Raw genomic sequence first — 10,697 nt, forward strand, 5'->3', positions numbered from 1 at the left:
TCAACCTTTTGCCCTCAGTGCCTCTCAAAACACATTCCAAGTCACTGCTGGCTATTTCTTATTTAAAAATGAAGACATAATGGCATAGTACTTTTTAAACAATATTATAGGGGGGTTAAATAATTTTAAAAAGGAAAAACAGGCTGCTTTTCTATTTGCAGACTTTATTCTGATTTATTTATTCATAGATTAAGGTTCTAACTATACACAATGGAAAAGATTACCTATGCCCAACAATGAACAAAATTCTCAACAGGTTAGGAGATATTCAACTGATTAAATGAAGTAGTGTTTTGTTTATGTTCTCATATTATGTAACATTTAAATAAACCTGCAATATGTGATCACCGAGATCAATGTACATATATTTGTTTAGTATGTGGCTATCTTTATATATTACACCTACTTAGCTAAACAAAATAGAGTCCTGAAGGCATACATGCATCTGAAACCACTTTGTTTCTCAAATATTTTTTCAATTGTACTAAGCCACGCATTTCCCACTGTAAAATTTATAACAAAGTTAATTTTTAAAGCAAAAATGTGTGTCAACTGTGTGTCAATGCTAGCAGCTGAAAAACATCTTCACGAGAAATCCTTTTCTCTCACTACCCAACACCTGCACACACATTATTCCTTAATAACATAAATAATCCAAATTAATTTGAACAAACCTTCCAAAAACAATAACCTTTGGGCTGAAAACAAACCAGAGAAATCCAAGCTTGTGAAGTAATTTGTGGGGGGAAACATGCAAAACACCCAAAAATTAGGACACAGAAAGAAAAGCTTTTGATTATTCCCTGGCCATTGCTCATCGCTTTTAGGAAAATTATGCAAGTTAGATCTCTGATCACCAGATTCAGCCTTCTGCAGGTTGCAAATAAATAAATAAATAAATAAATGTTCAACAGAGGTCCCATAAGTAGTATCTCAGGGAAAGGAGTGAGGACAAGTTACAGAAAATTAAGAGGAACGTTTTCACATTACGCCTATTCTCCCAATCTGTTGTGGTTGTTCATGTAACTCCATAGGTTTACTTTTTTTTCTGACAAGTAATACAAGACAGATTCCTGCCTCCTTAGGATCTTGCAATACAGTTTAAACATAGCACATCAAGTGGTGATGAAAGAAGGTTAGGGTGGGTTTGAGAGGATGAGGACTACAACAGTATACGACGAAGCGACATCGGTTTGATTGTATACACATAATTTGCATGATTCATTGGACCAAAATGGCCAGAGGAACTTAAAAAGCTGTCAAAGGCATCTTTACCTCTGACCTACCTAGTCATCCATCTGCTTCCTCATGCCATCAATCAAAATCCTCCTATCCATCTCACTATTCCATTACACACATTTTCCACAACTCTCTCTCCTCCAGCATTTAAAAAATAACTTAGCAAACATTTCAATCAGTCATTAAAAACCCTGTTAAAATATGCAATGTGTCATCAAATATGCAGAGCATAATCGTGCAGGATCTGCTACAGTGTAAATTCGCCTATTATATTGGATACGGCACTGATGTGAAACAGGATACAGCGAAGTGACAATGCAAGAAAGTTCTTACACTTCAGACTTCTTTGCTCTGGACTATCTGTTCCTGAGAGGTTTTTGTCTGCCATTCCAACCAAGCAAAGGGACAGCAACTGCACGGGTAGTTTAGCAGGAGGATTCAATGAAAAGCCCGCTTTCCATGCCTGGAATAAAAATACGACTTATGCGGCATGTCAGATGCATGCGATTAGAGTAACAAATTCAGGCGGGGGGGGTTGTTGCTTCAGCTCAGCTGAGCGCACAGCAAGTTAATCACCACCTCGGCGGAGCGGGACAGACGCGGGGTTCCTGGCTGTAGGGGCCGGAGAAGCGGGCCGGGCCGGGCCGGGCCGAAGGGCGCCCGCCCGCCCGCCCAGGGCCTTCAGCCCCTTCACTCTAGCAGCCTTGTCCCCGTCCCCGTCCCCGGTGCCGCAGAGACAGCTCCGAAACGACCGCGTCCCGCTCGTGCCCTGCCTCCGCAAGGCGCCGGGCCCGCGGGCTTATCTCAGCCCTGCAGCGGAGCAGCGGGCAGAGCCCCTTTGCACCCGCACGGCCCAGCAGCCCCCAGGAGTCCCATCCCGGGACGGGGCTCCCCTGCCCCTGGGCCGGCTCGGGCTCGGGGGCTCTCGACGCGGAGTGAAAGGGGCCAAGAGCATCGCTGTGAAAACCAGCAGCGCGGCCCGGGGCGGGCTCCCGAGCCCCCCGCAGCTACGAGCCAGGGCGGCCCCTGCGAGCCCCGGCCCCAGCTCCCCTGTGCGGGCAGAGGCGGGGGCGACCCCGCGCCGCGGCCGGGCACCCCGTCGGGCAGCGAGAGGTGCGGGGCAGCCGGGCGGCCCCGCGCCGGCGACTCAGCCTGGGCGCACCCCGCAGCTGCCCTCGCCGCGGGCCGGGCCAGGTCGCCTCCCGGGGCCCGCGCAGGGCAGCGGGAAAGCAACGAGCTGCGGGTTGCGCTCAGACGGCCCCGCCCGGGCGCTGGGGGCCCCGCGGCCCTTCGCGGGAGGCAGCAGCGGGGCCGCGAGCGCGGACACAACGCGGAGCCCCCTAGCGGCGCCCGGCGGCAGCGCGCTCCTCCCGCCGCCCGTCGAGGGAGAGGGGAAGGCTCGCCCGGGAAGCGCCGGCATCGCCCTCGGGGCCGAGCCCGCGCCCGGGAGGCGAGGGGCGAGTGTTAGCCGGGCCCCCGCACTCGGCCGGCGGACACGGGCCCGCAGCGCAGGCGGTTGTAAGGAGCCGGTTGGTCTCCCTCCGGCTGGCGCCTGCCCCGGCTCCGGGCACGCACCTCGGCGCCCGCCGCCGTCCTCTCTCGGCCCCGGCTCCTAGGGACAGTGCAGTCAGTGCACGCCGCCTCCCTGAACCGGGGGGGGAAGCTCACGGAGGAAAAACCCCCGAGCTGGCAGGGGCAGGGGCAGGCGGGATAGCCCCCCCACCCCGGTCAGTTAGGAGCCAACTCACCCCTCCGAGCTCTGCCCAACGTGACACGGCTTCCAGACACCAGGTTACATTTTTGCCAGGTTTATTTTACTTGTTATACACAGACAATACAAACGGGCAAAAAACGAAACATTTCTCAATGGAGCATGTACTTGTATAAATCATTCAGTTCCACAGACGTAACAGAACAAATATAAAAATCACAACATTAGATTTACAGAAGAGCGTCAAAAATATGCACACGTTTATGACCCTGAATTTCTATTAGGAAAGTGTCCCCGTCGACTGGAATCTAGACTGAATATTTAGCCCGATGCATATTGAACGTTGTAGGTTTGTCCCCAGCCGAGATGCGTGAAGCGGATCGACAGCCGAAGACTCGCTCCTCGACTTCCAGGGGCGCGGGGCGGGTGATCGCTCCTTCGCACATGAAGTCAGAGGCTCACAGGAAAGACCACTCTTCTCGTCACGCCTACGGCATTCCCCAGGAAGTCCGATCTCGGTCATCTACTCTTCTGAAAAAGTCAAATTCCGAAACTAAATGCAGTAAAATATACAGCTCACAATTCATCTTCACTGGACTACACTATGGTTACCAACAATTCAGTCGTCTATATCGTTTGTAGATTATTCATTACAAAGATTTACAGCAATATAAATAAAGGGGGAGAAACTGCAAAGAAATTTGGAAACAGTTTGTCAGCATATTTGGCACCTGCACAGACCAGTAATGGATTTGGCACTGGGGGGGGAACAAATATGCAAAAATAATAATAATAATAATAATAATAATAATAATAATAATAATATTGCTGATATCGAGCTGTTCCTTTTAAAAACGGGGGGGGGGGAGATACAGATGCAGTTAATTTTGCTGTTTGAAGGCGTCATGCTACTTAATCGACTTTCCTACAAGATGGAGCTCTCCTCTTTTGAGGGGGAAGCACAGCTACTCCTTAGCTGTGTTAGCCCAGGGCACAGAGTAATTATTTCATGCGCGGGACTGCAGGGAAGTGAGAAACCCATTACTCGCTGCTACAGCTCTGGGCCATTTCATCTTTCCAGAGGCATGTCGGAGGGGAGGGAGGGAGGGAGGGACGGAGAAAGTTAAACGAGAGCTAGTTTTGTGACTTCACGATGGGAACGGAGAGAGAAGAACCATCCGGCACAGGGAATTAAACACTATGTACAGGCGTCTCACAGGCTCTGTCCCACTATCACTACCACCCCCTACTATCCAGCCAGGGGCAAAGGAAGGAAGCGCTGAGTGTTTGAGAGTCTAACGTGGGCCGAGGAGGCTGGGACAGTCCGCGGCGGGGTCGCGGTCTCAGCGCCGGGGCCCCGGCAGGCGGGGGCCCGCGGGGACATCGCAGCTCGGGTGGAAAGGTGGAGCTCAGTGCGCTGACTGCCGAGGTCGCTGTGCAAAAGGCCCGGCGACGGTCGCCGGCGGGGCCCGAGGGCCCGGGCGGCTCTAGCTGTGCGAGTAGAAGCCGTAGTAGCCGATGTCCTTGGCGCAGTTCTTTTCACAGTCCCTCTGGCTCAGTACTTCGCTCTTGAGGGGCGAGGAGCTCTCGGACACCGGCGTGTCCGACGGCGAGATCCGCCTCCGCTTGGCCTGCTCGTATATCCCAGAGTCGCTGGAGTCGATGGACTTAATGGAGGACGGGGTCTCGATCCAGCTGGAGTCGGACAAATCTTTGGGCTTGGAGTCCTCGGCGCCCGGCAGCGGGGAGCGCTCGGGGGCCAGGCTCTCCGCCTCCTCCCCGAGGTAGGGGTTGCCGCTGGCCATGCGGGCGGCGGCCGCGCTGTTGGGCCAGCACGACAGCACGGAGCTGGACTTGCTGCAGTACTGCGGCGGGCTGCGGGCGCCCCAGCCCGACGGGTCGGCGTAGTAGCCCAGCGGCCGGCCCGTGCAGCCCGCCGCCTGCAGCGGCAGCGCCTTCACGCCGGCCGCCGCGTAGGACAGCAGCGTGGCCGCGTTGCCGGCGAAGTCGGTGGCCGTGTCGTAGGCGGAGGCGGCGAAGTCGAGGCGGTTGTTGGCCGGGGTGACGAACCAGCGCTGCGGGGACGGCGCGCCCGGGTCTTCGCCCTGCTGCGGCGACAGCAGCCCGTTGGTGTGCGGCACGCTGCGGTCCGTGCCCGGCCCGGGGCCGGCGCCCGCGCCCGGGTGGAAGCGGGACTTGGCGTAGTTGCTCACGAACTGGTCCTGCAGGAAGGAGCCCGCCATGGCGTAGCGGGCCCCGGGCACGATCTGCGAGCGGGGCGAGTCGTTGGGGGAGGGCGTGAGCCGGTCCATGTCGCAGCCCGTGTAGATCCTGCCGGAGAGAAGGAGGGGAGAGCAGAGCGCTGGGTGCCGGCCCGAGACGAGCCCCGGCGCGCGGAGCCCGGGCCGGCTCGGCCGCAGAGCCCTGGGTGTCCCGCACCTCCCTCCTCCCGAGCCTGGCCTCGCAGGGCAGCGTCTTGAGGAGGCCCAGCAAGCCAGGCAGAGGCCGGCCTGTGCCCGCGGGGTCGCGGACTGACTCCCGTCTCCGGCCGTCCCGTCTGTAAGACCCCGCGCCCAGGGGCAACAGGCGACCCCGGCTCTTGCACACGCACTGCTCAAAGCCAGAGACGAGCCAGCAGGGTTTACTGAACTGAAGCTAACCCTGAGACACCTGCTTCACATTTCCCCCTCCCCAATACTCCTTGGCCTGCAGCTCATGACCATCAGACCTCTACACCAGCCCGTGCTTTTAATTTAGGCTAAAGTTGGGCTTTAGTTAACCCTCCCCTCCTCCTAAATTGACTTCTTCAGAAAACACTCGGCCCTGGAGCAAATTCGACGTGCTAGACGACATTAAGGGCGTTGCTCTTCTTCCCGGCTTGTTTAAGAGGCGCCTTTGTAAGCCGATGCATTTGCGGGAAGGAAGGACAGAGGCGGGAGGAGGCGAGGGCTGGGGCTCCCCCCGCGCAGGACGCAGACACAGCGTGACCGAGAGGTGCAGGCAGGTGGCCCGTGCACGTCAGCGGCCGGCAGAGCCAACCCCTTCATCCTCCCCTCGCTCTAGGCCCGAGTTTCGCACAGCACACACCCTGGCTCAACTCCTCGCTCCAAAACGTTGCATTTACTCCTGCCGAGGTGTTAGCTTTGCTAAACAGAGAGCGGTTCCCGCAGACGCCTGAAGTTAAGCACGTGCTCAGCGTGGCAAACCTATTGTCCTCGAGGCAAGCAGTTCCCAGCCCCGGGACAGGGAACAAGCCACACGCAGGGGCTCCCACAAAGCGCCGTCCTGCCCCTGCCGGAGACCCGAGCCCTTCCCCCGGACGGGGGCTGCCCGGTTGCTCCCGGATGGGGGGTGGCCTCCTCCCCGGCTCTCACTGAGCTGGTCGCCCGGCCCAGGGCTTCGCAGCTCTCGAGCCATAGGCCCGGGGCGGGAGGGTGTCTCTTTGCTCCCCCGCCCCCCGCTCCAGTGGGCAGCGGGCAGAGAACCAGCGTCTCCCGCGCCGGGGCAAGCCGCGGCCCGGAGCGCGCTCGGGGCGCACGCGGTGGCAGCGGGACTGGGTGCCGGGCCGCGGGGGAGCCCCCAGCCGGGCGCCAAGCCCGGATCCGCTCCACGGAGTAGCCCGAGCTTCGCACCTGGCCAGACGCGCGGGTTTGGACACCGACTTGAGTGACAACAGCACGAGTGCGCGCGGGAGCAGCCAGGGGAAATGCCTTTCTGGAAGACGAGCCAAAACAAAAGCCCTGCAGGCTTTAGCTCCACCCAGAAAGAAGAGGAGAAGAGATGCGCTTCCAAACTCGAGGTACAGCGCCCAGCAGCACACGCAGCGGCATTTCTGCTCAGCAAGCTAGCGAGGGGGCCTTATTGTGTAGCCCGAATACACAAATTGAATAAACTGGAGTGCTTCAAAACGGGTGCAAAGATATAACCCCGAAAAACAAGCGCTAAAGAAAACCCAAGAGAAAAGAAAAACAAAACGAAACCAAAAAACCACACAGCACAAGTGCCAAAGCGACGTGCAGCTTCGTGGAAGCGCGGGGCGAGAAAGCCTCCGCCTCCGCCTGCACCGGGCCGGCGGGAAGGTGTCGCCAGCACCTGGCGACCACCCGGTGCCTGCTCCCAGTCCCGCCGTTCACATCCTCCCGTTTATCGCCAACAATTCGGGGAGAGCGGAGCTGATTTTCAGTCTGCCACACATTCAGCCCTGATCGTAAGAAACCCGGTTTTCTCCTCTCACCGCGACACTGGACGGGTCAGGATTCAGAAGACCGCAACTGTGCCGCGAAACCCCGCTCTGCCCTCACGTGCGCCCTAAACGCAACCGCCACAAACCCGGTTTACTTACGTGTCATAATTGTCTCGGAAGCCTTTTGCGAAAGGGTTGTGATCTATCTTCAGCTGTGTGATCTAGGGAGAGGAGAGGCTCCGTGAGTACTCTTCACAGGCAGGCACGGTGAAAAAGCAGGAGCATTTCTATTACACTACAATAAGCACATTTCTTTAACGCAGGGTTTCTAGCTCTTTTATCTTAGGCTCAAATTGCCCCTCTTCAAAATTTAAACAACAACAACTATAATTACAACAACAACAACAACAACATCGTTTACGAAGATGTAATGAAAGGAGAATTTTAAGCTCCTCTTCCATTCGTTTTCAGCAATTACCGATACCAATGAGACATATTTTGATTCGGCATTTATTAATAGGAATCTAAAAACAAAATTTTAAAAAAAAATTAAGATTCCAGATCAGAAATAATTACTACTTCTAGTTGTTTTATCTAGTATTTGCAGAGATGATCCAAGCACCGGGCACAACAATTAAAAACAAAGCAGACAGGTTTAACATCTCCCGTCCGGAGAGAGGGCAAAATAAAATAATAATTTAATTTTAAAAAAGGAGGAAGAAAGAAAAGCAACCCCCCAGCACCAACACCCAAACAAAACCCTTCCCCAGGCACTGGCGAGACCGCGGCCGGGTGGAAGTGACCCGCACCCCGGGGGGCAGCGGCACGAGCAGGGGCTCTTTTCAGACGCGCTTGAAATCCGCCCAAGAGAATTAGAGCCGTTCTTCCGGAAAGGAGGTAACAGCTATGGACAATTATCGTGTCCTGGAAGTGCCAACAGGGTTTCCTCTCGGTCACCCTGGGAGAGATTCATTACGGACACTGATGAATGTTTCGACCTAAGGGAATATTTAGTCTCCGGACCCTGCACCAGACTAAACAGCGTCTGGGACGACCGGGGCAAGGGGAAGGCTTCGAGACCTGAACCCAGAGGACTGCTAGTGTCGAGGGTTTGGGGCTCGCGGCTCTTGCTGGTCCCAGCAAAGGGCACAGCATTGCAACTTGGCCAAATAGATATCCCGACTCCTGTAGGTTTGGGACAGGGGACAGGGGACAGCGTCCCCCGCCAGGGCGGGCGGGCAGCGGCCTGCCCTGCTCGGAGCGCTGCTGCCGCCCGGGGGGCTCCGGCGCGGGTGCAGGAGACGCCTGGCTCCTTACATCCGTGTTCTGGTAGGCGGTGACCGCTATGAACTGGGTCTCGGGGAAGGTGAACGTCTGCACTCTCCCCGGCTGGTTGGTGTCCTCTGTCCCGTCTTCATTCACCTCCACCACGTGCAAGCGGGGCTGGTACTTGTGCAAGGACTGCAAGACCACCATCTGTCAGGCAGAGAGAGGGGAGGGGAGCCGGGGAGAGAGCCGCATCAGAGCCAGGGCAGGGGGAAACACTGAGCGCGACTGAAGCCGCCGATCCCTCCCCGAGAAGCCGGGCGAAGCGCAGCCAGAGCTCTCCCGGCCGGGATTTCTGCCTGCTCGGCGGTGCGGTCAGAGGCTGCGCTTCCCCGCCCGAGCCTGCGATGCGGCTAAGGAGAAAGCTGGGGCCGATCTCGGTCCCCGGACAGCGCCGGGCCCCACTGACCTGCCCGTTGTTGTTGGAGGCTCCTTTGTTGTTTGTAAGTTTCAGCTTCCCGAAGGAGATCTCCTGGCGCATCCAGTGGGCCCCGGTGTTGGGGGAGTCGGGGTGCATGTACACCCGGTTTCCTGCACGCACACAGAGACACCCGCGCTGCTTACCCGGCCCGGCCCGGCCGCGAGCCCCGGCTTCCCGGGGCCGGATCGGCCGCGGCCCCGAGCTGCTGCCCCGCGGGTCCTTTCTCTCCCTTCTCCTTTTCTTTGCCCTCCTTCCCCCCACGCCAGCCTTGGCCCGCTCGCGGCTAGGAAGTCGCCAGAGCCAGTCCACAAAGGCTTTAATTAATCCTTCTCACCTCCGCATGTGTCGGGAAACGTGTTAATTGGAAGCACTTGCCTTGCACATTGGTGTCCGCCTTGCCACAAGGAACCCATTTGCCTCCTTGAAATCTCCAGTGGTTGGGATCGGCCAGAATGACATCCACGAAAATGTTGTAGTGAGCCGTGGGATCCAGGCCGGAGATGTTGAAACTTAGGAAAGGGAACATGCGCCTACGGAGAGGGGAAAGGGAAAGGGGAAAGGGAAGACCCAGCCGCGCACGGGCGCGGAGGGAGCCCGGCGGGGCCGAGAGCCCGAGGTAGCCGAGGGGAAGCCGGCAGAGCTGCAGGGAAGGGCTGAGGACAAAGGCAGGAGGAGCAGCCGCGGGGCCTCCCCGGGGTGGAAGGGCAGAGACCCGCACCCGCCGCCAGCCCCCCGCTTTCCCCTGGGCTTGCGGGCTGCGGTCCGGGTCCCCCCGACATCCAGGCTCGGGCCGGGGGAGCCCGGCGTCCCAGCCCCGCCAGCCAGCGTCGGCTCCACGCAGCAGCCACAGAGAGCGCCGCTTACCTCCCTTGCTTGGTGATGATCATCTCTGTCTGGTGCCGGTGAAATTTCAGCCAGAGTGGCCTGTTGCACAGGTAGACCTGCGCCTTGCCGGGCACCAGCCCCGGCTGGGTGGAGGAGAACTGGTAGAAAGGCGCGCCTTGGTAGGAATGGCCGTACTGCTGGGGGTAGGGGTAGCCCGCCGTTGGGTAACCTTGCGGAGAAGAGTTGGACAGGAGGCTGTTGTAAGCTCCATTGGTGATCACAGGATGGTGAGCCATGTAGCGGCTGGGGCTGGCGATAGAAAAGGCTGGGTGAGCGGGTCCATGCTGGCTGGGGTAAGGGAACATGGTACTAGGAGCAGAGGCAGCGGACTGGGGCTGGCTGGACTGAGAGAGCAGATAGCGATCTGCAGCAGATCCATCGAAACTGTGACGAAGCTCAGAGACCCCGTCCAAGACGGGAGAGAGTTTATTTCTCTGGACGTCCCCTGGTGTGTCCTTGGAGTCAGGAAAATTGTCTGTATCTGACTGATTCGTCATCCCCCTGGTAATTTTTTTCAAAGGTGAACTTCTCTCCAGGTTGTCAGTGGTCGAGATAATGGGATGATCATGCAAGGCAAGCTCAGATCCGCCTGCATGTGGGTAACTGCTGCTCACATTGAGAAATTTCTTGGAGAGCATGATAGAGGGAGAAAGACAATGCTCCAGCTGCATAGCTCTAGCACCACAAGAATAACCCTTCAGTCCCTGGATCTGAAAGGGCTCCTTAACACTAGAAACTAGACATTGCGGGACCCTCGCTAAGCAGAAAGCACTTCTTCCACCAAATGCTTCCCAAACGTTTGATTTACTTTTTTTTTTTTCCCTGGGAGAAGAGATTGGCCAATTGACACTATGCAGCAATCAGGAAAGACTCACTTTTGATCTTGCTGCTTGTGGAGCGGATGAAACGGCTCCTGCCATTGGTTAACCGCT

General features: G+C 56.9%; 1 protein-coding gene across 1 annotated transcript; it reads right to left on the bottom strand.

Moving 5' to 3' along the window:
* Positions 1–3,797: 3,797 nt before the first annotated feature.
* On the bottom strand, positions 3,798–10,697 carry TBR1 (T-box brain transcription factor 1). Its single transcript, XM_090045614.1, has 6 exons — positions 9,745–10,697; positions 9,256–9,410; positions 8,869–8,990; positions 8,451–8,609; positions 7,293–7,354; positions 3,798–5,281 (listed from the first exon to the last, which is right to left on the bottom strand). Exons 1-6 carry the CDS (start codon positions 10,434–10,436, stop codon positions 4,438–4,440), a joined length of 2,034 nt encoding a protein of 677 aa, XP_089901740.1. The 5' UTR covers positions 10,437–10,697; the 3' UTR covers positions 3,798–4,437.

This window comes from Crocodylus siamensis, chromosome 4 (assembly GCF_052110815.1).
Source record: "Crocodylus siamensis isolate JL-2025a chromosome 4, ASM5211081v1, whole genome shotgun sequence".
Classification (NCBI taxonomy): Eukaryota; Metazoa; Chordata; order Crocodylia; family Crocodylidae; genus Crocodylus; species Crocodylus siamensis.

What these genes read in the sequence shown, in the direction of transcription:
- TBR1 (XM_090045614.1), bottom strand. Translation starts at nt 10,436, where the DNA reads ATGCAGCTGGAGCATTGTCTTTCTCCCTCTATCATGCTCTCCAAGAAA. An exon ending in ATCATCACCAAGCAAGGGAG is followed by an intron (nt 9,411 to 9,744) that starts GTAAGCGGCGCT and finishes CCCTCTCCGTAG; the next exon opens with GCGCATGTTCCCTTTCCTAA. An exon ending in CCGCCTACCAGAACACGGAT is followed by an intron (nt 7,355 to 8,450) that starts GTAAGGAGCCAG and finishes TCCTCTCCCTAG; the next exon opens with ATCACACAGCTGAAGATAGA.